At 39.8% G+C, this 27,776-nt stretch overlaps 1 protein-coding gene across 1 annotated transcript in view; it reads right to left on the minus strand.

Moving 5' to 3' along the window:
* The window catches only part of DNAJC3 (DnaJ heat shock protein family (Hsp40) member C3), a 59,072-nt gene that overhangs the window by 4,829 nt on the left and 26,467 nt on the right, over positions 1-27,776 (minus strand). The window contains exons 5-11 of the mRNA XM_029073146.1: positions 23,350-23,502; positions 18,885-19,066; positions 18,328-18,447; positions 16,539-16,644; positions 16,330-16,450; positions 5,123-5,255; positions 3,609-3,757 (exon numbers count right to left, since the gene is read on the minus strand). Of these exons, the coding sequence (XP_028928979.1) occupies positions 3,609-3,757; positions 5,123-5,255; positions 16,330-16,450; positions 16,539-16,644; positions 18,328-18,447; positions 18,885-19,066; positions 23,350-23,502 (964 nt within the window). The remainder of the gene's footprint in view (positions 1-3,608; positions 3,758-5,122; positions 5,256-16,329; positions 16,451-16,538; positions 16,645-18,327; positions 18,448-18,884; positions 19,067-23,349; positions 23,503-27,776) is intronic.

Here is a 27,776-nt window from a genome sequence, read left to right on the forward strand (position 1 = left end):
ACAGTCTCAACTCAAAATGCAATAGGGATGGAAAATGACAAAATTGGGTTTTGGGTTTTGTAATCCACTAGGTCTCTCTCCTTTTTTTGCTCACAGGTAAAAAATGTAATTCTCTGGGCTGAGGTTGCCAAAGCAATCTCACACAAGAGTTACATGCTCCAGAGAGGTAAAAAAAAAAAAAAAACAAAACTGCAGGAAAATGCTTTCCCAATCAGAGCTGCTTTGTTGTCTGGCATTGCTGCATTGGCACAGAGGCACCTGTTTGCAGAAAAGTCTGAGTTCTGAGGAGGCATACAGACACATCCTGTTCAATGTGAATCGCCGAGTCCATCATTAAGGAAGACCCCCGGGTGTAGTCCCCATATAGCCAATACAACTGCATAAGCACCTGCACAACCGTTTTTACCAACCTCAAACATCTCTACCAACTCTGTCATAGTGTACTCTCCCAAGTGTTTAGTACAGTGCTCTGCTCATAGGAAATGCTCCAAAAATATGATTGACTGAACCCGCGTCCCACTGTACCCACAGAATCACACTATCAGAAGAATGTGCCTTAAATCTGCCTTTACATGCTAGCCAAAATGCATAGCGGAAACAGGTGTTGCAGCAGAAGTGAGTACCCGGGGAGATATACATCAGCAAGAATGAATCAAGGACCTGGGAATGTGCAACACAAATGAGATAATTCTCACTTTAGGTGCATGTGAATTCTAAGTATACATCACAAGTACATGTTCAAGTTTCCATTGGATTTGCATACTCCTGAAACACAGGATTGTAATTGGATGATAATTATATTTGCATCTGGGATCTTTTGTTATTTTCCAAATAACTGAAATACTTCCTGGAGTTTTACCAAAATTTTAGTTCTGTGTTCAAGGTACAGCTTCTCAATGTAACACCAGTCACAAATCTGAACTTTTGGGCAAAAATAAGTCCTCAAATTCAAATGCCTCAAGGAAAGGGCAAACCTGATTTGAGGGCTGAGTTTAGGAATTTAGTTACAAAATGACTTTGGCTGAGAATGGTGATGATTGGGTTGGATGGCTACAGCTCCCGAGGCAGATGATCTTCATAAGTCACCCTTACCCCTTCCAAACAGGCTGTCACCAACATACGCGGGGTTATCGACACAAGTAAAAGCAGCTAGTCAATGTCAGGTTTCTTTTCTTGCCCAAGGGTTTGAGAGAGGGCAGCAAAGGCAGCTGCACAAACCAGCTTGCTATCCAACTGTTAGCTGATTTACCTTTCAGATACCTTTCAGTTAAATCCAGAAGTAACTTGATGGTAATTTTACTTTGAGCAAACAAGCAAAACTGAAAACCACCTTGGGCATTCAGATTCACAATGACCTGCTGCTGAGAACAGTGGGCACAGCAAAGTGTTAAACACTTTAGATTCTGAAATAAAAATAAATCCCAACAGAATACAAACCGTTAATTCCTCCCACTGCGGGCGGAGAAACCATCAGCTCATTAGACAGCCAAATTCTCAGATGTAGGCTGTAGGCTGGGGGGGAGAGCAGGGTGGAAGGGAGGTGCAAACAACTAGAGTAGGACTCCCAATCATCAGCCCGGGGAACCAGGGCACCTATCAGTGCATGCCATGAGGCCCTTAGTATTTTCCAAAACAAAGGACTTGGGCCATGAAAAAATCCATTTTGCCTTTAGGGCAGAACAACTGCATTACATATGAATTGTTTTTAAGGCACCACAAAGTCTTTGAAAAGATCAAAAACAACCGAGGGACTGCTGCCATTAGCGGGGGCACAAATACTTGGGGCTGTCATCTGTTTTGCAGGATTCAAGCTTTCTCACTGTGGGCAGGGAATGTGTTAACAAGTCTGTTATACTGTTATATTGTTCTCTCCCAAGTGCTTAGTACAGTGCTCTGCACACAGTAAATGCTTAATAAATACCACTGACTGATTCTGGGTACAGTCTGATCTCTAGAGAAGCAGCGTGGCTCAGTGGAAAGAGCCCGGCTTTGGAGTCAGAGGTCGTGAGTTCGAATCCCAGCTCTGCCACTTGTCATCTGTGGGACTGTGGGCGAGTCACTTCACTTCTCTGGGCCTCAGTGACCTCATCTGTAAAATGGGGATTAAGACTGTGAGACTCATGTGGGGCAACCTGATTCCCCTTTGTCCACCCCAGCGCTTAGAACAGTGCTCGGCACATAGTAAGTGCTTAACAAATACCAAAATTATTATTATTGTTATTATTGTTAGTATGGATTTTATATTGTGTTCTGGATGGACCATGGACCACTACAGGGGATTGTTCTCTGAACAGAATTATGCAATGTCAGAAGAATCGGTTGTGCTCACAGTATCGGTTAAGACGTGTGGATTCCAATGCTGGATTTGCATTTATGTGGCACTCTTCGGGAACATAACCCCTCCTATTGGAGAACTGACTGTGTCAAGAAAGATAAGCTCATTCAATAGCCACATTTTACTATATTTATCCAACCGCAGCAGTCTGAGCCATTACTACCCCGACAGCTCACATTTGACATGCATTCTGGTCATGAAGAGGAAATTTCAGTGAAATCATTTCTACTCCATTGCCCACAACAGGTGAAAGGCCATATGCTTCATATATAAAAATGCAGGAATTTCCACCACTGAGAATACATCAAGCATCATTAAGGGCAAACCCTAGATCTCAAAGTACACTGGTTGCTGTTTCATGAAAGCAAAACCCAGAAGGGTCAGGTACAGAGTGTGCAAAAAGAATCTGTTTCCAAGAAAGTTGTTCAAGGAAATGAAGCTGGTGCATGATTCAACTTCGTCATGAATCCCCAAAACCCTCCCGTGTTGCCCAGTCCACATCCAGCAAAAACTCTTTTTTCTACCTGTCCCTATCTCCCCACCAGAATGTAAGAACCCTGAGGGCAGGGGACATATGTGGTTACCGCATTTTCCCAGGCACTTAGTATAGTGCTCTGCACTAAGTGAGAACTCAATAAAAATACTCTTGATTCATTTATGACACTACAAAGAGAAAATCATTTAGTGATGGTGGACTTATTTTAGGCTGCAATATAAGAGCAACTGTGTGTTCTGGCTATAATTAGTGAAATCAGCTGCCTAAGATGAATTTCACGCCAAGATAGTTAGTGTCTGTAAACGTCAATCTAGTTAGCTAAATCCTCCTCAGTCCTGTCCTTTAGACTTTTCCCCAGCTGAGAAATTCTCGTTCCCTCCCATGTACTATAAATACTCTGCCACACTCCAGCACTTCCCTTTCTGAACTCTAATTAAATTAATTACATTTTTAATTACTCCCATTCCCCTGGATTTCTTCCTTAGTTCTACTACCAGGACAACGTGAGTGGGTGTAGAGATGGATATGTGCCTTTTTCATGTTACACTCACCTCAGCAGTCTGGGGACAAGGAGAGTGAAGCTCCTTTTGGTTATCTAGAGAAACTAAGCTCATCTATATATCTCTCTCTGTCTCTCATCTTTTTTTGAGAGGGGCATTTCAGTAACAGAGGAAGGGTGAGGGAATAACATTTCCAATAACAAGTGCTTTTAGTAAGGGGGGGGGTGGGGAAATCGACAAAACAGATTTTGATTTTTCTGAAGAAAAAGGTTTTTACCTGGATCAGAGAGGACTTCTTTAGCAGCTGCTATGTCGATGAATTTTTTCTCTGCTTTTTTCTTTTCTTCTTCATTCTGGAAGTTATCTGGATGCCACTGTAGTGCTAACTTCCTGTATGCTTTAATGATTTCTTGTTTCTTTGCATTTCTAGAAAGGACAATGCAATAATGAATATTTACAAATTGAGCAACTTTTCAAATACCACCTCACTGAACTGGAAAAAAGAAAATCAACACAATGACACAGCAAGGAAATCACTCTTCCTTCACTGTTTGCTGTTTTCAGGAATTACATTTCCAAAATAGAAAGTTGTCTCCTGCATTTTCTCTGGTACAAGTATTCTGAGGCCAAAACTGATTTAGTGATCGCTATGAGATTAAGATATTAACTGTATATAGGGACCCCAGTTCATCAACTGTTTGTTTTTTAAGACACTGAATTTTAAAATGTTCTGGATTTTCTAGCAGGTATTATTCATTCCTGGAAATCAGAAATAAAAACCACTGGTTTTCAGTTGCCTTTGGCAGGGTTTTGTGGTTTTTTTTTGCCTTCAACTTTGGTGTAAGTACCCCATGACAAGATACTCATTTGAATCCATGTCACCCAGACCCTCCCTTGTGTTTTCATTCAAAAGGAAAGAGAAATCTCTCCACTTTGCTACTCCACTCTTCTAGAGATCCACTTCTGGGTTTGTGCCAGTGATCATTCCCAAAAAATACACCCTTGGCATCTTTGAAAAAGCCACGAATCTCTTTCCACATCTTCATTGCCCACCACAAGCAACTAAGTCCACTTCCTTATGACCAAGCTGCTCCAGGAACAAGCAAAAAGGAAATAATCTAAGGAGCAGGGAGCATATCTAATTACTACTTGTATATTATCTCCCAGTGTTCAGTACAGAGCTCTTAATAAATACTACTAGTCCTACTCTACCAAATGTCTCCCTTGACACAGGCACAATTTTAGAGCCGAGGGGGCTTCCAGGATTCTAGTGTCTTGTTGGTTCTCTCTGTGAGGCAGCCCCTACAACCAGGGGGTCCAACTAGTCTCATCTCTGGAAGATTGGTCCTCCACAATGTCTATTTCCATCACTAAGATTTTTGAAACAAGATGAACAGCAAAAATTCTATTCGAGAAAGGATGATTTTGTTTCTCATTTTGGTGTGGAAATTCTTTAAATGGCAGAAGTCTTCCTACTCTGAGTTTAACCAAATTAAAGAAACATGAGGTCAATCTTAGGAACAATTTAGAAGTTCTCCTACAATGAAGTGTTCTCTTTTTTCTCATCAAGACCCAAGTACAATTCATAGAGGTGTAATTTTTCTCCACTCAGTGTTTCTGCAAATAATGTCTATGTCGCTTTACTGAGTTAAAAAGGTTTTACCCTTATGGCTGAATATTACCATTAAAGTTAAAAGGGCTCTGTCATAAAAACAAATAAAATAAGGTACCCTTCAAAAGTACCCAATTACAAACCTCAATGTAGATTGTAAATAAATATTAATTAGTCACCTTTTTACTCCCAAGATTTTGTAATAATCTCTTTTCTGAGACTGCTTCAATAGCTTCTGTGCTTTCTCTAGACCTTCCCGAATCTGCTGATCATTTTCATTGTGTTCCTGAGCAGTTTCATAATCCTGAATAGCTGTCAAAACACATTAAAGAGAATGCTGTTAGGAGAAATCATAGTTCTTTACTTTTCTTGATATTTCAAATATTAACCTGTTTCCAAATCGGTATCTCAAGCTTCTCCACTCTTTAATCAGCCTAAAACAAATTAACTGCTTAATTAACTATTTAAAGCTGTCTGTGTTGAATTCCATGGCTTAGACTGCATGATGCATACTCAGGATTGAGAAAGGTTGAGTGAAAATTTATCCCTTTTAGTGAGCAATTCCCCATCCAACTTCCCGCTCCCTCTTCCAGTTTAAGTAGGAGGGAGAACAAGGATTCAATTTTACTGTAGAAGAAACTGAGACAGAGAAGTTACGTGACTTCCTGGAGGTCACACAGCAGGCAAGTGGCAGGGCCAGGATTAGGATCCAGGTCCTCTGAATCACAGGCCTGTACTCTATCCACCTCATCACACTGCTCCCCTATGTTCAAATAATTTTAAAATTAAATTATTAAGGCAATAGTACAGCTGAGGGAAGTGTAAACTGAATTTCAAATTAAATTCACTGTTAATATTATATTCTCACAGGGATGCTTCATAAACTTTTTACCCCACATGAATTTTATTGCTTAATACCTTGATTTTACTTATTACTTTTATTTGCAAAACACTTCCATGTTACTTCATTTTTGTCCTCACAGTGTCTCTGTGAGGTTGGGGAAAGCAGCTATTTTTCATTCATTCAATTGTATTTATTGAGTGCTTACTGTGTGCAGAGCACTGTACTAAGTGCTTGGAAAGTACAATTCAGCAATAAAGAGAGACAATCCTAGCCCAAAACAGGCTTACAGTCTAGAAGGGGAAAGAGACAGACATCAAAACAAGTAAAATAGGCATCAATAGCAGGTATTACTATCCACATTTCATAGATGAGGAAATGAGGCATACAGTAGTTAAGTGACTTTAATTTAATTGACTGTTATCCACTGGCACAGCCATTCTGTCCCTGCGCTGCTGGGTTTGTAGTACCAGGAGGTGCCCTAGGATTTTCACACATGTTCACTGACCATTCACACAGTACGCAGGGGAGCAACACATCAGCTACAGTGCTTTTTAGGAAATATGCTATTCTCTTTGAAGTGAAGTTAGTACAGCACTCTGTACATAGTAGGCACTCAATAAATACCATTGACTGATTGATGTGATCTCCCAGGGACCAAGGTAGTGAGGAATGGGGAGGGCATATGACAAAAATACCCCTCTTTCAAGTTTCAAACTCTCACCTCCAGCCCAATAAAGACTTCAAATAATTATTACTCCTACTCTTCTCTCCCACTCTCCCTTTTTCACCACTCCATTCCACAATAACTAGTTGTTCTGAATAATTCTGTGTAAACCCAAGGCCAAAACTACAGGCACTTGTCTCCGAGCAGCTTTTGGGATAGGTCACAAAAGACAGGAGGCAAAAAATAAAGCAAATCACTCCTTTGCAAGGGTCATATACATGTCTCAAAAATATTTACTAGGGGCAAGATGAAGCCTAGGCATTTCCTCAATTTTTCTGAATGATAAGGCTGCTCCTCATCCTCCTCGAGCTTGGGGCCGGGGGGGGGGGGGGGGGGGGGGATAGGATCCTCTCTCAAGGAAGGCCAGGGAGGGTACTCTCAGTAGAGTCTGAGCCAGAGAGTTTCACCAGAGAGTTTCAGGCCTGGAAGAGGATGCTCCCCACGCCCCCGGACACTGTACATCGAGTGGTGGCATATAAAGGGTCATTGGTGTTGTTGCTTGGGGCAGTGGACCCTTTAAGCTGCCACTGAAGCCAAAGGGACAGGAAACACCAGACAGCCCAGAGTCACTGGAGTGACAGCCTCTATAAATGCTCCTGTAGGATGGGCTCTCAGGCAACAGACTGTAAGTTTGTTATGGGCACAGAATGTATCTCTTTACTGTTGTATTATATTCTCCCAAGCACTCAGTACAGTACTTTGCACACAGTAAAGCACTCAATAAATACTACTGAGATATGGCACCCTTGTGACATTCAGATGATAAGTGGCAATTAGAGATCAATTTGCTTTCTTGTAGCTGGGCCATGAATTTAAAGGAACTAAACAAAATAATTCAATACAAGAAAAATAATTTTAGACCTAATAAAATTAATATAATGAATATAAATTCTAGAACTAGAGGGCTAATTATTTATGTAAATGAAACCATTACTATCACAGGGAAAGATTTTTAAGTACTGCACTTCAATTTAAGGAAACATAAGCCGCTTTTCCAAGAAAACAATGAAAATGAGAAAGAGGCTTTTATTTTTGCCACTCAAAAATTCAATATCTTCTTAGAGACAAACATGGGTTCCCACATAAAAAAAATCCACATTACTGTCCTAAAGTAATAAAAAGTACTCATACTAAAATTTCAATATGCTTTCAGAAGCCTGTTTTGCATTTACATGTAATGAGCAATTTTCCTCTTTTGCTGCATTATAATCTTGGAAACCTCATTTGATCCAAGATGCTTGGGATTTTCTAAATAAGTATCTGCATCAGATTATTTTCTAGCAGATGTTGTTTCTCAGCAGGTGTTACATTTATCTTTTTGCTATTCCTGTGCAAGACAGCGGGAGGTGCTAGCCAATTTATAGGTCTTTGACACTCTGACAACACAGTGCAATTCTGTCTGGAAGTGAGGTATTCAAAAATAAATGTAGAAAGAATACTTCTAGTGTCTTAAATGATCCTATGAGATTTCCAACAAATAGACTTTTGCTTGGCTGATAGCATCTGATAACAGCTAGTCAACTAGTCCTACTGTGATTTATGACTGGACCAGAACACTTTGACTCTTGCTGACATTTTTACAATACTCTGTCAAGTAACTTAAAGAACATATTTCAGGGCGCATGTGCTGTAAGGCCAGGGTCATGCTATAAACCACTGGATTTGATGAAAATACCAAAGAGTAAAGCCACACTTTGTTATTCATTCAATTTATCTATGTACCAAATATATCTAATTTGATCCATAGAATATAAAATAATGGATTTTTACAGCAAATTCACAAATGAAAGGCATAGTACATTTCTGACTATAATCTAAGTCATTTATGATGTCAACTAAGGATAACCATTTAAAATAAAATCTATTCACAGTGATGTAATTTGTATTTTTTATATAATGGAGAGTTATGGCAATGTCTTTCTGACACCAAATTATGAAGTTAAAAATGTCTCAAGAGCAAAAACAAAAAACAAACCTGGGATAGGGATTCAGCTCTGCACCCAACAGATGCTCAATACACACAGTATGAATCCAGGCCTCGGTTTCTTTATATGTAAAATGGGGCAAAGAAAGCTGCTCTTCCCACTTGTGAGTACTATGGCCCTTGTGTGGGTCAGGTACTGTGCTCTGCTGGCTCCTTAGAAAGCATTTTGGCCATTAGCAGGGGGCTAGAGACCTCACATTCAAGAGTATTCTTTCCAAAAAGGAATCAGATCTCCTCCTGAGCAGATGAGTAATTTGCTACAGCTCATACCATAAAACAACAGGAGTAGGAAAAAAAAAACAACCTGTGATGCTGGCATGTCAAGCATTGTGCAAGTGCAAAGGAGCATGCAATCATCTAATGTCCTGTCTACTACTGCTTTAGCGAAAGAGTAAAAGGGTGAAAAAGTGATTTTCTTTTACATAAGACAAGCTACAGCTGCTGGTGCCCAAAAGACAGAGGGGCCTGGGGGCAGGGCCAGGAACCTCCAACTGGCACAAAACACCACTGCAAATAATTTTCAGAATGGTCACTTCAGGATCCTTTTTTCTCCCCTCGACAGGAGGCAATTTTAGGCACATTTGAGGCTCCTCTCACTCCTGTCCATCATCCATGAATTTATACAACTTCTGGAGAATGACATTTTCAACCTACACAACTTCTGGGAGAAAAAAATGCCAAGTGCTTATCATTTTCACTGCTTGCAATTTTTTTTTCCTCCTCAAAAATCGAGGAGGAAGGGGAGAAGGAAGGATTACGCAACTAACACGGAATATTGTATATTAAAAAATAACTGCCCTCCAATAAGATTGCTTCTCACCAGATCCAACTAAATGCTTCTTTATGATATACATCAACACAAGAGCACAGTTACGATTTTTATTACAAAATTTCTCCACTCTGCCCTTCCAACTTAATGTGAACCCATTGAAAATGGATCTTCCATCATCTAAAGTATTCTAAGCACCTTATTCCTTTGCAGGCTAAGTCTATAGCTATTATTCTTTGACATTTCAGTGATATTACACTTCTGCAGAGGCAGAAAGCAAATGCATTTTCTATTAGAGAACTCCTCTACTTTACAATTGATCTTCGTCTGGCCCTAGAACAAAAAATGATTATACAATGGGCAGTATCAAATTAGGTCATTTGTTGCTAGTCCATTTACCATATCAGATTGGCCCACTTAATTCATCTTCCTCTTTAGCACTAACCAAATGCTACTACACTAGGATCACCATGGGCAATTAATGCCTTTCATCTGATATGTCTTTATTCTTCAATACAGAACCTGGCAGGAGAAAGGGAGAAACTACTTTCCTGGTTGGTGGTTCTTTTCCAGGAAAATGGAACAACTCATTAAATGTTTCATGTTGGTCTTTCCACTCAGGCTAAAAGTGTTGAAGGAGTTACAGTCACCCAGCTTCTGGGACGATAGAAGAGCTCAGTCTTGCTGCAAGGTCACAGAGCAGACAAGTGGCAAGGCCAGAATTAGAATCCAGTTCCTTCTGACTTTCAGGCCCGTGCTCTGTCCACTTGGTCATGCTGCTTCTCTAATTTCATTGGGTCAATCTTCAACTCTTGGTGGGCCTCAGGATGTAGTCAAGGCCCATGATCAGCCTGGGACTGGGGTGACCTCCAGCTATCCCCAGAGAATTTGGCCCAGCACAGACTGTTCCCCTATTGCCAAAGAACCATCCCAGCCTCTCAAAACACAGGAAGCCACAGGATCTCCTGACTCACTTTAGGAAGTTATTTGTGTCTCTAGCTTTAATATAAATAAATTGTATTATTGTTACATACTGTCATGAGATAGAGCAAAATGGAAGCACTCAGGAGGCTCATGATTCTTTCCTGTGCTCTGAAATCTGACCGCACTGTTAAAGAGAATAGGTAGTCATATGTATTTGACTACTGCATCTAACAACTTTTCATCCAACAACTGGCTACTATATGTATACATGGTAGTTCATGTATACATGGTTGGATTGCGCAGGAGTAATTTCAAAGAAATATGCTGTTTGAACCAATAATAAGTAATTATTATTACTGTTCACTCGTGCCAAGGGAAGATTTCGATTAATCTAAGATATTGTTCCCCTATTGCCAAGGAATTAAATTAATAAATTTAGTTGAACAATTTCATGCCACAATTTAAATCCATCCTTTTCTATCCTGAAGGAAAGAACATCTCTCCATAATCTTAAATTCCATCCTTCTGTTCTAACACTTAATAACTCCTTCAGTCTGCACTTTTAAATCAACCTAATTACTTGAGCCTTTCCTCCTAAAAGGTCTTTCTTAATGTTCCTCAAATCTAAAGCTATAACAACTACACTGGATATAACACAAATGAATACTAAGGAAATGGACTTTGCCAAGTCCACCATACTAGGTCAGAAGCTAGAAATAAGAATGGTTTATGGGGTAGTAGAATTTTCATGACTTATTCTGATAGAAAACACTTCTTATGCATTCGGTCTCCATGTCAATGAAGGATTTCTTATTTTCTGATTAATCTAATATCCTGAAACAGAATAGATAGCATTTTCAGTGATCTTAAACAGCTGGGAGTTTCTTATGTTACATACTGCACCTTCTTAGAAATGCTTTTACTTTGGTGCTTTTTGGTGTTTTTTGTGTTTTCCTGTCCTTTCTTCTATTGACTTTTAAAGTGCCTGGTAATCCAATCTAATCACAAGGAAGAGAGAGAGAGAAAGAGGGAAAGGGAAGTACCATGGGAGTCAGAGGACCTTTATTCTAATCCTGGCACTTCCACTTGCCTGTGCCTCAGTTTCCACACCTGTAAAATGGGGATAATAATGTTGGTATTTGTTAAGCGCTTTCTATGTGCAGAGCACTGTTCTCAGCGCTGGGGTAGACACAAGGGAATCAGTCTGTCCCACGTGGGGCTCACAGTCTTCATCCTCATTTTACAGATGAGGTAACTGAGGCACAGAGAAGTTAAGTGACTTGCCCACAGTCACACAGCTGACAGGTGGCAGAGCTGGGATTCGAACTCATGAGCTCTGACTCCAAAGCCCAGGCTCTTTCCACTGAGCCACGCTGCTTCTCAGATCCAATACCTGTTATCCCTCACCCATTGAAGTGTGGCCCTAAGCCTGGCCTGTTTGTCCTATATCTACTACAGTGTTTGGCCCATAGTAAACACTAAACAAATGCCACAATTATTATTAAATGTCTATGAAAATCACAGAAGCAATCATTTCCCTAGCCCCAAACACGACTGCAAAGAGCACTTCGGTTGTTTCGCTTGGCCTTAAATAGGGATTGGACTGCAACAACCACAGCTGACAAGTCTGTCTTAGTATTTGGTCAGTCTCAGCACTGGCACTGTCCTATCTCCCCAACCTAAATGCATCACTTAGAGAAGCCTTTTTCCCATTGTCTTCTGGAGTGGGAAGCCAGCTGGTAGGATTCCCCTCATGTAACCCTTCCCCTGCTGCTTCCTTACAACTCTCTCTTTCAGAGGCCTCCATGAAATATTTCCTAGGTGAATAAAGGAAGGTGCCAAATCTTCTTCCCTGCTCAGTGATGTCCTAACACAATCCTTGACAGAGTAACACGTGAAACCTCAATACTCCACAAACTGTTGACCCTGCCTGGTTCTCCCTTCCCTGTCAAGTCCTCCAGACTGCATCCTTCTACACCTCATAGTCTTTCCCAAAAGGCACCCTCTAGCACCCTCTTCCAGTGACATTCCAGTCCCTGGGCTTGCCTGCCCATCAACACCTCCTAGAACCTGTCTATATTGGTTTATTTATGCTACTCATTCATTTATTAGTTTCATTTTTACTGATTTAATCTCTGTTTTTCTAGAGTCCATTCTATATATACAATCCATGTCTACCATTCCGCATTAGACTTTAGGTGCTTCGAGGGCAAGCAATCTCACCTTTCTTTTACTGTATATTCCCTGGTGCTTAGTGAAACAGCGTGGCTCAGTGGAAAGAGCCCGGGCTTGGGAGTCAGAGGTCATGGGTTCTAATCCCAGCTCTGCCACTTGTCAGCTGTGTGATTTTGGGCATGTCACTTAACTTCTCTGTGCCTCAGTTACCTCCTTTGTAAAATGGGGATTAAAACTGTGAGTCCCATGTGGGACAACCTGATCACCTTGTATCCCCCCCAATGCTTATAACAGTGTTTCACACATAATAAGCACTTAACAAATGCCGTCATCATTATTATTATTATTATTACTCTATCCACAGTAGCCATTCATTTCAACCTAATGAATGGATGACAAGAATAGTTTAATACTCATTTACTCATGGGCTTAGCTTTTCCTGTCGGACATATTCAACTTCTGGCTACTGCCTACCCAAATTTCCCTTTCACTTTGTCAAACAATCAGTGTATTTATTGATCACTTACTGTGTGCAGAGCACTGTACTGTGTGCTTGAGAAAGTAAAGCAGAATTAGAAGACATGATGCCTGCCTTAAAGGAGTGTACAATCTAATGGGGGAAGAGAAACTAAAAAAGACTTCATATGAGCAGAAGAAGGAAATGGGATACATATGTGAATTAGTGCTTAAATACTACGGTATGTAAAAGACATACAAAAGGGCTATGAAAAGGTATAAATACGTAGGTGATGCAGCAGAGCTCAAATGGCAGTATGGGGAACCAGAAATTTACTGAAGACAGCTTCCTGGAGGAGTTGACATTTCAGAGAGGCTTCGATGATGGGGAGAACATCCCGGGGGGATGGGGAAGGATGGCGGAGCATAGAGGCCGGCAGTGAGGAGAGACAAGAATGGTAGACTCCAACTTGACCTGTGTATTACAATTTTGTCCTTTGGGTGTTTTACCTCTAATTGGTCAGGAAACTCTGTTGTAATTATAAATATTAAGACTTGCGAGAGCTACCACTTCTCATTTTAAGTTCTATTTACATTCTCTCCAAAGGTCAAGCTCATTTACTAATTTCCACAATTCACTCTGTTGTTCTGAGATAGGCAAAATGCAGGTCCTTACACAGTAAGCTATGGTTAAAGCCAGTTTACTATTCACAGTGAACATATAAAGAATGAAATAAAAGTTTCCATTAACTTGCATACTGCTTAAAATCCACCTTGAGAGCTCACCCAGTTTTAAACACAGAAAGGCTTATGGTCTTATCTTCAAATAATGAAGTCTATCCAAAGATAGATGCCTTTCATCACATAAGGTAATTGAACATCCTTGAAATCCAACTAATCCTATAACACAAGTAAAGCATCTAGTAATTACCCTTCAGTGTGGGATTTTTGCCTTTCTCTTTGGACCCAATATCCATTATCACATGAGCCGTCCACAAATGTCAATTCACTTCACTGTCCTCAAGTACCTTTGATTATACTCAGATTCACTTTGCTTATAATAAGTGGAAAAGCCTAAACTTTTTTCAGGATATTCTAACTCATTTGAGCTTCAAAGCAAGCAATCACTCACTACTCACCCCATGTCTACCTTTTACTGGCTAAACTACATTCTGGTTTTATTATATTCTATTACCTTTCACTCAAACTAGATAAAGTGTTGGTGGGGAAAAGGATTAATTTGAGACTGCAGGAGACAATATGAAAACTTTCTTATTCTATTTTGGATCTTTAAAAATTGACATATTTTACACTATAATTTCTCCCTTTTGGGAAGTCAACAGACTTTCCCATTCAGAAGCTAGATGACAGTCAATTTTGGGGGGTTTAAAAGAGAAGTACTCAGGCAAATCTGCCCTACTGCACAACACCCAGCCCTTTCCCTTCTTAATCTCTCAATGGACTCCCAGCAAACCAACTTGCTTTTTTTTTTTAGTCCCTATATAATTTGTTCTAAAATAAGAAATGCTTCTAATAAGATATTTAAAATGAATTCTCTAAAAGAGAATCCATTACTTTAAATAAGCATTAGGGTGGCATGTTACAGACAGACTAAAGCTGTCAAAGTTTCTTTAAGAAGCATCAGTCGATTTTGACATTCAAATTTTAAAGTCATCTTTCAAATTACCATATTGAGCAGACTGCAAGATTTAACCTTCTATTGTGGCTAAGCTTTTTATATTTTCCATAGCTTCCGTAATTTCACAGTTAGTGCTCAAGGTTTACATACAGATGATAAAGAAAGCTTTGAAAGCACAGAATTTCAGAAACTACTTGGAACTCAAAATGATAGCTCAAAGCCATCTCACTAAGTTGATTCAGTAGTAGCTGAGAGCTGAAGTGAACAAGTATGCTACAGGGATCTTGTCCAGATTGTTCGTCTTACTGATATATTCCTCTATATATTTAAATTAATTCCTCCTGCAATTTCAAGATTGCCTTGGAACATACTGCATTCTGTCCCAAAGCTCCAAGCTGACTATTCACCCTGAGGAAATTTCTTATGTGCAGTACTGTACTGGAGTTATTATTACTCCCAGTAAATTGCTTATAAACTAGACTGCCTCTTCTAAATTGAAGAAGGAGCGAAGACAGGTTGCCAAATAACACTCTTCTCCCATCCTAAATATATTATTGCCTCATAAATGACATCTATCACAAGAATACAGTTTAACAGTGAATTTTTTTATGTGCAACTACACAATCACCCAATCCTGTTTCACCAAAATGTTAAAATATGGATCGTAAAAACATAGTTCTTATTAATTCTGCTCCTTCTTTAAAATTTGCAAAACCATCTCTCATTCTGAAATAAAATTCCCCAGTAAGAACCAAGAGACTATATAAGTTCTTATAAAAACTTAAGCCTTCTTCTCCCATATGCAAGGGTGAGGTCAGGACAGCAGGTTTATGTGGCAGGAGGAAGAAAGGAAGCAAAAGAGGAGAACATACCTCTTCCTGTGTGATTCCCAAAGTGCTCAACTGATAATGCAGCCCTCAATTTGCCATGTTCCCCTTGAGGGCAGGTGGCACCATCTGTTGTGGACTTGGGGGTTGGGCTGGCCGCTGCTGCTGGTAATGCTGTCCAAGGGTTGCAAGTTCATGGTGCCAAAGATCTAACTCCAGTACCTCTTGTCTGCCAGGAACGGCCACAGGGAGCCTGGATACAACTCCCAGCAGTGTCTGGCTTTGTTTCTAGCTTTAGGCACTCTGTGGGGGGAACCATTTCAGATCCTCTGGGAGATAAAGAGTGGTGGAGATCTCCAAAACCAAGCAGAGCACACTGCCAATATTCACTTAACTCCTGAAGGCCACTGATCCTTCAAGGGCCTCCAACCTGGCCCCTGTCCACCCTAGGCTGAATTTGGCTGTAAAATGCATTCCGAACTGGTCCCCTGAGGAACATGATCCAGGCTGCTCCGTCTGGACATTGAGGGGAAGAAGGCACCAAAAGGCGGCACTCTCCGGCACACTCAAGTGGAATGGAGCTATGCCTCTGAGAACATCAGATTCAAAAATCAGGCCACTGGGAAGCAGTGAAGCCTAGTCGAGAGAGCACGGGCTTAGCTGTCTGAGGACCTGCCAACTTGCCAGCTATGTGACTTTGAGCAAGCCATTTAACCTCTCTGTTCCTCAGTTCCCTCATCTGCCAATTGGGGATTCAATAGTTGCTCTTCCTCCTTATTTTGACTGGGAATCCCTTGTGGAACCTAATTATCTTGTATCTACCCCGGCACTTGGCACATAAGAAGCAATTATTATTTCTTTCAGTTCTTTACAAATAAGGAAAGCAACAACTCAACAGCTCCTATAGTTCCTTCAGAGGAATTTCCTAAATTCCGCACACTCTCCAGATATTCTAGCAATATTAATTCTACACATAGATATTATGGATGATAGCCTGAATGCACTCAGCTAATACATCACCATCTTGGCCTCACAGAGGCTTACCTTCATCGTACATTTCTTCTATTAAATAGGCCTCGGCTCTATCTTTTAGAGCATTCACATTGGTGGGTTCTAGCTGGAGAACTTCTGAACACTCTTTGATAGCCTCAACAGGTTTCTTATCCTAATAAAAATGACAGGATAAAACATTCAGTGTTTTACGTTCACAAGTTCAACTCCTATTTCTTTCTAAAAGAGTTAAAGTGTGTTACCTGTGAATAGCAGTGGCAGATTCTTTCCTTTGAACGAATGGTATAAATGGCAACATTTGGCTCTGTTTTCATTACAGATTCATATTTGCTGATAGCATCTGTGTATCTACGGACAAACCAGAGAGAAGAATTTTGGAAAGACATTTTCAGGCCAACTTCAAGAATGCTCTGCTTTTCAGAAAAAGTCAATCTATTCTCCATCTAACAACGTTTGTCTTTACTTGGCAACTGCTCAAGTGAGTTGTTTTTACCAGCACCTGACCATCAGACTGGAAGTTTCTCAGGAGCCACAAGCTTTTTTTGGGAAGAGTCACACCACCACCCCAGTACACGGATTTGAACAGATGCATAACGATCTTGGGCTTGCCATATTATCTCTGCTGATCCATTTCAATGTTAAAATGCTCCGTGGATTTAGAATAATGGGATAAATAATATACTATATTCATATATATGACATTTACAAAAAGTCTGGCACATTTAGCAAAGACCCTTTTGCTCTTTCAATATTGTTAACCCTACTTTTACTTACAGAAGCACATTTACTACCATTATATATAATACCTGCAGACACTTCTTTATCTAAGTCTCATGTAAGTATATGAGCATATGCATCGAGTTGACTGATTTTGGCTCTGCCCCTAAACACAGATATTTCAGCATTGTTTTGTGAATCAATAGGCTGTGAAAAAATTCTGACATATGAAACATGAAGTGCGTTACAAGTTCTCAGAATTTTTTCAGTCTGAGCAATGATAAACTATATATATATAATGATAACTATATATATATATATATGCAGCAAATATGCCATGATTTTCACATTTAAAAGCTGACTCTTTAAAAGTTTTAAATACAAGGGCATTTAGCCCTAAGGCTAACAGTACTGACATTATATTCTGGTGAGATAAATAACTGCTTCTAGCTTTGCAGAGAGGCCACACACTAAACCAATCATTATTTGAAAAGGTTACTGATTTTGATTATACATATATGTATATTTATGTATATGTTTGCAACTGCTAATGATGAAACTCGGTTTTTCTTCCAGTCCCCCAACCTGAATTTTCTAAAACACATTCTAAATTTCACTCCAAAATATTAACAGCTTATATTTAAACCTCTATTATTAAACCTATTATATTATTAAACTATTGTATTAAACAGCTTAATTCTTAATAGAAAGCATCTAAGAGGCAGTGGTTTGTGTAGGGCAACACAGTAAGCTGCATCAAGGCACCACTTCCAGAAAACTCTGGGAAGACTGTGGTGGCTTGCTGCTCCAGCAGTTACCGTGACCATGGTTGTGACTGTGGACTCTGAGCCATGAGGAGTCTGAAATTCTGCTCCCATTTCACAGCACCGTACTGACCTGTTTTTGTTTCGACGTTATCTTCGATGTCATCTCTCCTTATGTACCTGTTAGTCGCTATTGCTCCTTGTTATTTTTAGACTGTGAGCTCCCGGAAGGACAGGGACCGTATCTAATTTCCATCTGGGTATTCTTTTCCAGCATTTGGTACAGCGCTCTGCACACAGTAAGTACTTAGTACTATCACTACTACTAGGCATTTCCGCCTCTAAGTGAAGTTTGCAGTCACTTCAAAATTTCACCACCTCATAGATTTTATGTCCCTAGGGTATTCCAATTGCAACAGCCAAGAAATAAAACCAACTCAATTATTCTCTAACATGCTTTTAACTAGATACTAAACAAGCTTTAGTGCTCTATTTACATTTACTATTTACTGAATCTTGTATGGTCATGGTAAGTGATTGGCGTTCTTACCTGCCTTCTTTGATAAGTTCCTCTGCTGACTCAATCATCTTATTAAGTTTCTTTACTTGCTTATAATGTGCAAAACACCTCTTATGATCCTGGTCAAGTTTCAAACACTCCCGGACTTCACTATTCATGAAAACCAAAATGAAAGAAAGCACATGTAGAGATGTCAGATAAAACCAACAGACCTTTCTTTACAAGTAAAATTAAGGTGTAGTCTGTGTTCCTAACCAATGACTTGATATCACTTCAAAAAAATCAATATGAAAGTTTACCACAGAGATGCAAAGTTCGGAGGTAAATCTTCACAATTTACACAGAATTATTTTCAGATTAACAGTAAGAAACTAACCTAATTTTATGTAGAATTAGAATGACTTAAAGATGGGGCATAAACTGGAAATGCGTGTTTGTGGTATGTAATATCAACTGTTATACTGTCAGCAGTTTAGTTTGTGATTCCGCCACTGGCTTTGCTTCTAAAAAAGCAGAGGTAGGTCTGGCAGTCTCTCCACACAACACTAATGAATTACTGTGTTCATACGGTCCAACAATTCATTCACCTGAGTGACAGCTCATGATCTCCCAGATTGTAATATATTGTGCTGATTTTATAAAATGCCTCAGTATTATCGTTCTTCAGTTTGGAAGCAGCCTTTAAGTCAGCAATCGCTTTGCCAGGTTCTCCTTCCTTTATAAGGCAATCGGCCCGAAGTTCCCGCAGCTCTGCATCCCAAACACAAACCTTGAGAAACAGAAGAGCTAGACTTTGAGTGAGAAAAATTGCAAAATTATCTCCATACACACATATGCACACCCTAAGGGTTTTTTTCCCTCATCCGCATCAGATATAAAGCAATGTGAATGTGTCCCCACTTCTTTACCCTTTTACCCCAAGCATATATAGAGTCAGTTCTCCGAAATCACATGCTTTCACTCTGAGTTTTGGACAGAATACAACAGAAATGATGCGGTGTTGGAAGAGGCTGTCCTGTGCATGACATTCAACACAGATGGAGAATCAAAATGGAATTTTTCTCAACATAGATTTCATCAAAAATGCAACCGCTAGGTTCTAGAAAACCGACTGGCCCCATGTGGGTTTAATAGGAAGACAGAGCCAATAAACACATAACTTTGTAATTATGGTATTGATTAAGGCCTTAAGTGCTACAGTAGATACAAGATAACCAGACAGCTCACAATATAAAATGGACGAAGAACAGATACCTTAACTATAGCAGTTTAAAACCTGGGTCTCTTGATTTTCAGTTTCACGCTCTTTCCACAGAGTGAAAACATTAGTGGAACCTTGTAGGATAGATTCTGCGTATGAATTCAGCATAGGAACAGATTTTCCTCAGTACCTTTTCTCATGAATAAAACATAGCCATATGCAAAAGTTTATAAATTAGGGTGTATAGTGAGACTATGATGTCCTTATATGTTATTTTAAAATCTTATTGATTGTCTTGTTTATCATTCCTAAATCTTTTGCTTTTGAGAGGAAAAAATATATCAGTCTAACTTGGGTGATTTGGACCAAAAGGCCACATTTCAAAATACTAGCCTCTAACACAGGGGAAAGAAAAATTCTATTCCTGTTCACTAAGGTTACTATTTCAAGATGTTTCAGGCTCTGCAAAGACAGGAATGATTACAGAAGTACAGACATTTTCCCTTGAACTTAATGAAACATTTTCCAAGGGGATTTATAAAGTTTCAAGTTTAGACTCAAGCCTTTTAGGACAAAGTGAATGCCTAAAATCCAGTCTTAGTCCAATTTAAACCCAGATGAATACAATATTTAAAAAAATAGCTGCCCCTTCATTAAATTGGATATTTTGTCTGCTTCTCTTCATGGAACATTCACCAAGCAAAACTGATAAATCCCAGGGGATCTGAATAAAGCAGATGCATTCCATATTCACAACTGCTCTTTCTAAGTTTCAGAGAATATGAAGGGGAGGAGAAAGGGGAGAGGATAGGTCTAGAGCACAGACATAACAGAAAGAGTCCTGAAAATGTCCATATATCAAACAAATTTTTCCATGGACTTCAGTTTCATAATGGGAGGTTTTTCCTTCAACATTAAAAAAGTCAAGACACTTATATTTGCAGAGCAATCTGTTTCCCTAGCTGACACAGGCACTGAGTTCTCTGCTTCTTTCCCAGTATAATACCTTAAAGAGGTTTCTCCTCCTTAATCTTGGGCTTGCTGCAAAGAAACTGCAGGTAAAAGAATCTCTCTCTCACACTATACACACAGACACACACACAGAAAAAAAGTGGGGCAAGTGGCATAAACTAGTATATCAACCAATAAAAAAAAATAGCTCTTCCGTCACTCAGCATTCTTGTACCTATTCACTCTTCTGCTACACCCCAGCTCACAATTTTTTTCCCACTCTTCGCACACTCATCTTCGAAGTGTACCTAATTCTCAATTCCCTCACCTCCAATGTCTGGCTCTTATCCTTCTCCCTTCAGGTCCTCCAGACCACAGCTGGAGGACCGCATTTATAAAGGTGACCTTCTCCAGAAAGTTTTCCCCAATTAATTTTTCTTCTCCCCAGGATACATCCACCCAACTGTAATCTCAGGACTATTACAGACATCAATTTACACAATCTATTATTTAAACACTTCTTCCTCTAGTGGCAGTAGCAGTAGTAGAATTCACTGAGCATCTTGTTGGTGCAGTGCACTACAGGGTGGCAGATAGATGTATGTGGTTTAGACTGCTGGGAGATTCATCAGGGAAAGTTTGCTGGTGGGGTGGCATTTTAGGAGGGTTCTGAATGCGGGGAGAGCAGTGGCCTGTTGGATGTGAATAGGGTGTGAGCTTCCAGCTGGAGACACAGCTTAAGCAAGAAGAGGAAGAAGATGGTTGTTTTTGCCAAATAACCTTGAGCAGACAGGGGATAACACCTCCAGAGGCTCCATTCCACCCGATGGGAGAAGCCCCTTCGTCTACCACACACTTCCTTCACACTCTGTTTTTATTTTCCACTAATGGAGAAGTCTCTGCTTTATTCGCCTATCTACCTTTCCTTGTGTTTGCTATTTTTAAATCATTTTTTCCATTTTTCCTCCTGGTCCCACTAAAAGAAAATGATTTTTGGCTGGTACCTCATCTGTTAGATTACAACCTCCTTGTGAGCAGGAACCTTCGTTGTACCTTCTCTGCCCTCCATTAGCCCAGTGAAAATACCACTGCCCTGGAATTTAGGAGATCTGGTTCTAGTCTCAATGCTGCCTAGACCAACTTGGCAAAGGTTGCATATGCACTTGGCAATGTTTCGCACCTCTTCCTGCCTATTCCGTCACCGCACTCTGGGACCCCTCTGGGAACATGACTAGAAAAGGAACGTATCTGCTAATGCTGTTGTACTGTACTGAGAAGCAGCATGGCTCAGTGGAAAGAGCCCGTGCTTGGGAGTCAGAGGTCATGGGCTTGAATCCCGACTCTGCCACTTGTTAGCTGTGTGACTGTGGGCAAGTCACTTCACTTCTCTGTGCCTCAGTTCCCTCATCTGTAAAATGGGGATGAAGACTGTGAGCCTCACGTGGGACAACCTGATTACCTGTATCTACCCCAGCGCTTAGAACAGTGCTCTACACATAGTAAGCGCTTAACAAATACCAACATTATTATTATTACTCTCCCAAGTGTTAAGTATAGTGCTCTGCACATAGTAAGCGCTCAAGAAATACTACTGATGGACTGATTGGTGGGGTAGAGAGAGTGTGTGTGGTGCTGAAGCTTACCCATCATTGCTGACTATCACTATCAGCATTATCATCCCTACTCGTCCATGCACAGTCCACTCTGGTGGGGGGGAGGCAGATGTAAGGGAAGAAGCCATGAAACATCCAGAGAGAGGGGACTGCTGCTGCCACAGGTGAGGGTCCCTGACTGCCAGCCACCTGGTGGAGTCTCAAGCAGTGGATTGTTTCCTCGGGATGAATCCTGAAAGTAGCAGGGTAACATCTAGTATGGGTGGTGAAGGCTGCAGTGGTTACTGAGGCAGGTACCCTCCTCACAATCACCTGCTGGTCTATGAGGCATTGGTGCAATGCTGTTTTTACTTAAAATTCACACCAAAACTTAACAACAGGCTATACCCCTGTCCACTTTGATCTCCCTAGAGGGAATGAGAAGCAGCATAGCCTGTTGGAAAGAGCACGGGCCTGAGAATCAGAGGACCTGGGTTCCCATCCCGTCTCAGCCAAATGCTTGCTGTGTGGCCTTGGGGAAGTCACTTCACTTTGCTGTGTCTCGGTTTTCCTGTTCTCCCTCGTACTCAGACTGTTAGCCCCTTGCAGGACTGGAACTGTGTCCAATCTAATCTACCCCAGTGCTTAGAACTGTGCTTGACATATTTAGTAAGCACTTAACAAATCCCATAAATTAAACAAACAAAAATACGTGACCTGCAGGGATAAGGGAGTGGAGTGGTGCTGCTGCTCCTACCACCAGCACTATAGTAATTTTCTTCACACACCCTCAGTCTCCAAGTAGCTATCACTGGGCAGAGCCTCTTCTGTTGTCAACAACTGGAGACCCTGTCATTGTCATGAATAATGCTCTAATCACAGTAAGTGCTCAAGTAGTATTCATTGATTTTAATTAAAAATTGATGAAAAAATAACTTTAAATCCTTTTAAAAGAGCCCAATCTAACCCACCACTTTAAGCCTGTCTCAGCTTTTACTCACAGCTGAAGATTTGTAAAGGGAAATGATTCTGTCTTTTTGTTTCATTTCTGTTTAGTGTCCAGCATTGCAAAAAGCACAGGCAGGCACATATACATAACTTACAATCCAGCTACTTAAAATAAGTTTCAGACTGTGTTCTCCTTTAATTGGCAGAAATCCAGATAAATGAGCAATAGACAGAGAGCTCCATAAGGGAAAAGGATTGTGTCTTATTTGATTGTATTTTTATCTAACCCAGTAATTACTACAGTGCCTGACATATAGTAATTACTTAACAAAAATCACCATCATCACATATGGAACTTACCTCTAGAATAGAGTCAAGGGCTTTTATGGCATCCAAGTATTCTTCTTGATCATAAGCAGTAAGGGCTTGGGAGCGAAAGCGTTGCATTTCATCAGATTTCACCAGTTGAGACCGGGCTTCCCTTTCTTCATTCTCACTGGGATTAGACTTGAGCTGTAGGAATTTACAATATATTAAAAAGAGTAAGGATTTTTATTCTCTCTTGCCCCTCTATGCAGGATACAACTCAGTTATAAAGCATTTAAGTGGTTCAGCTAAAAGGATATCTCTGCTGAAATAAAAATACTGAATTCCCTGGAAAACGAACTAATACAGAATAAAAGTGACAAGGAAAAGGATATAGTTTTTTGGCACTTCACAGATATTAAGCACTTCTACACAGCTTGTGTTCCGTGATTACACCTTTAACCTCAACCATATTAGTCATTTGGAATAAGAATTGGGTTAAAAATACTTTCCCATTATATCTACTTTTGTTACGCATGTTGGTAACAAATAGTTATACATGGAACAGTACAGACATACTGTCTCTTAGAAATTATATCAATTTTCCTCATGACATTAAGTAGCCTGCTTCAATTGCTTACTCTTACTAAAAATTACATAGATTTTTTTCAAAACATAAAAGTAACACCCTCCATTTGAAGATAACTTTAAAAACCAGTTTTTCCTAAATACATTAAAAAAAAAAACCATAGTCAACCAGGCACTATTTCAAGTTAGCTGCTTTATGTACATGTTTTTATGCGCATTCCATTCCACATTTCCCCTATTTATCCTTCCTTCTGAATTGCCTATACACTTGGATTTGTACCCTTTGAACACTTGATACTCACCGCCACCCTCAACTCCACAGTACTTATGCATATTTTCTAATTCCCTCCCATTTCCCTAATTTATTTTAATGTTTGTCTTTCCCACTAAACTGTAAATTCCTTGGGAGCAGGGATTATGTCTCCCCACTCTGTTCTACTATACTAAAAGAGAAGTACAGTGCACTGCACATAGTAAGCACTCAATACATATGGCTGAATGATTGATCCATAATACAAGTAAATGGGGCAAGAAGAAACAATTTAGTAAGAGATGCACCTATTTTAAGAGGACAATGAGAAGCAGCATGGCCTAATGCAAACAACATGGGCTTGGGAGTCAAAAGTCCTGAGTTCTAATCCTTTCTCTCCCAAATGCTTGATGTGTGACCTTGGGTAAATCACTTAACTTCTCTGTGCTTCAATTTCTTCAAATGTAAAATGGGGATTAAATCCTACTCCCTTCTACTTAGCCTGTGAGCCCCATGAGGGACAGAACCACTATTTCCTCAAGAGCTCAGAACAGTGTTTGACACATAGTAAGCACTTAATACCATAAAAAAGTGAGAACATTGGGAAAGGAAAATGAAGAGGAGGTGGTCTCTGTTTTGTCTACAATGTGAGGTAAACAGGGTTTGGAGAGGGAGGAGGTGAGGGCCCCAGAGGCTTCAAGAGGAGGTTAAATATCTGTACCTATGTCCCAAAAATTGATACTTATGTTATCAAATGACAAAGCCCTTAATTCAATACTAAATGCACTAGCAGACATAACTGGAATGATTTGAATAAAGTTTGTGGAGTAGAGTAGATGAGGCTGTCACTGACAGGAGAATATAGAACCTTCTGCTGACCGGGTATTCTTTGTGCTTCAATTCTAGTGCTTCTTTGTTTAAAAGTTTTTGCTGCTCTGACACAATCCTCTAGACTGTAAGCTCACTGGGGGCAGGGAATATGTCTGTTTATTGTTGTACTGTGCTCTCCCAAGTACTTAGTACAGTGCTCTGCACTAAATAAGCTCTCAATAAATGACTGAATGAACAATCGATAAGTGGTGTTTTCTGAGCACTCTCTTGTTCAACTCTTTGCTCACCAAGTCTTATATCCTTTGGTTCAGTCACGATAGCGATGATATTTACTAAGTAGCCAATGGGTGTAGTGCACTGAAATAAGCACTGGGAAACACAACAGGAGCACCCTCCATGCCAACTCCACAGCATCCTCCCTTCCCTCCTCAGAGCCCAGCTCTGGGGATGCATCTGCAGTTGCTCTGGGCAACTGATCATTGGCCTAGCCAAGAAATGTTACACGCAAGTGCTTGCAATTCTGCCCATTATCCCTTCCACTTTTTTTTTTTTAACTTAAGCTCACTGTGGGCAGGGAACATGTCTACCAACTCTGTTATGCTGCTATATTGTACTCTCCCAAGCACTTAGTTCAGTGTTCTACACACAGTAAGTGCTCAATAAATAAAACTGAAATTGACATACTCATTTAAGCTTTCTACCTAGCATATTTAGGTATAAAACGGAGTACACTCAGGTGATTGAGGGGGCAGCCTATCTAAAATATGGTATTCTGGAAATATGATGACCTTATTTTGTCTAAACTCTTCAAAATACTCAAATAGTTTAGAACTTCCAGTTGAAAGCTAGTTCGCTGTGGGGTGGTTTGAAGAACAGCACAACACTTCTCCCCCTGTTGGTAGTGGTTCTTTAATTACTGGATCTAATAAAAATTAAATTGGACAGCTTTCTGATAACAAAGCTACTGCAATCACATGGAAAAGTTAAAACCCAAGTTCACCATAACTTTCTGGAATTATGTGTTGCAAAGAGCTAGAGAAAATGTTTTTAAATTTCAGAGTTCTACAATCCAGGGAAGGAAAAAAAAAACCATTAAAAGTACAGAACTTTAAGTAGAATGCATGAATTTGAAGAGAATTTTTAAAACCCAGTATGTATTCTGATAGGACTCTGACCTAACTAATCATTTCTCTTGTCCTAATGTTAATAAGTGTTACTGCCATCTTTTGTCTTTTTTAAACACAAAGATAAAAAAAGCCTATCTTTGCCTGAAGAAAATGGGCACTTACTTCCATAATAAAGAAAGGATTAAGGCAAACAAGAAAACTTACAAATTCAAAATAAAAAGCAGATATAGGCCACCCCCCAAGCACTGTATATTATGAAATGAGGCATATTTTCCAAATATGGTTAAATGAAAAAGTGTTACATGCTGTGTATTATATGAGAAAATATGCACAAGTATGTTTCTATAAAAAGGAAATTTTGAGCATTGGTTCATCATCTTCACATCACACCTTTTACTAAACACTTCTATGATTAAAATACTGGTAATGTTAAATGAAAATCTCCTGGCCATGTAAAAAAAACCAAAAAACTTGTAATCAAGATCATTACCTAAATTAGGAAAGCCTGAATTAGGAGGAGTTGGATCATATTATAGATGTCAGTTTTCTCCATGGACTCAGATAATATTTAAAATTACTTTTTTATTTATTTAAAGGAACTTAAAATTACAGAACTGTGGCAGTGGCAATAATGGGTTGTTAGCACTGAAGTGCCAAACATAGAAACAAAAGGCATATTCCCCACTCTCATCGAGCTTACAACCTATGGAGTCTTACGATCTAAAACAGAGAGACAAAGCATGAGAGAGAGAGAATGGTTGAGTGGACAAGCATTTGTCATGCTAGGTGAAATTATTAATCCATTCTGAGGCATCAGATTTCGGGGGCTTGCTATAAATTCTGAGTCATATTGGTCTCTCAGTAGTAACTTGCTTCCTATCTCTCATACCCATTAGCAAAATATAGAAGTTGATTGAAACTGTGTCCTATTTCACCTAGGCAACCCTGCCTCTTTCTCTCTTGGAATCACTTCTGCTTAAGAACAGACATCCATCTCGGGTTGTCTAGAATAATACTGAAAACTCATTCTTTCAGACTGTCTCATATAGAGTAGAATCTGTGCTCCAAATTTCCATCCAGAGCAAGTGTTTCTGAAAGGTAGATTACAATGGATTTACAATTAACAATAGAAGCAGTATTACCTATTCATTCATTGAATAGTATTTACTGAGCGCTTACTATGTGCAGAGCACTGTACTAAATGCTTGGAATGTACAAATCAGTAAGAGATAGAGACAGTCCCTGCCCTTTGATGGGCTTATAGAACATACGCTTGGTAGTCAGAAGGACCTAGATTCTAACCTCAGCTCCTCCACTTGAACCAGTCACTTAACTTCTCTGTGCCTCAGTTACCTCATCTGTAAAATTGGGATTATAACAGTGAGCCCCATGTGGGACATGGACTGTAACTTGTACCTACCCCAATGCTTAGTACAGTGTCTGGCATGTAGTAAGCCCTTAGCAAATATAAAAAAAAGGGACTTTCAGCATTCTTAGAAATGCTAACCATACTGGCTCTTCAAATATCTTCTCTGGAATTTTTCAATCACAGAAATTAGGTGGCACAAAAATCCATTCTAGCTTTAACAGCCGATTCTAGTGAAATATTTTAGATCAATAGTATTTAGTGAATGTTTACTCTGTGCAGAGCACTGAATGCTCGGTAAAGTACAAAAATACACTAC

Source organism: Ornithorhynchus anatinus, chromosome 10 (assembly GCF_004115215.2).
Source record: "Ornithorhynchus anatinus isolate Pmale09 chromosome 10, mOrnAna1.pri.v4, whole genome shotgun sequence".
Classification (NCBI taxonomy): Eukaryota; Metazoa; Chordata; class Mammalia; order Monotremata; family Ornithorhynchidae; genus Ornithorhynchus; species Ornithorhynchus anatinus.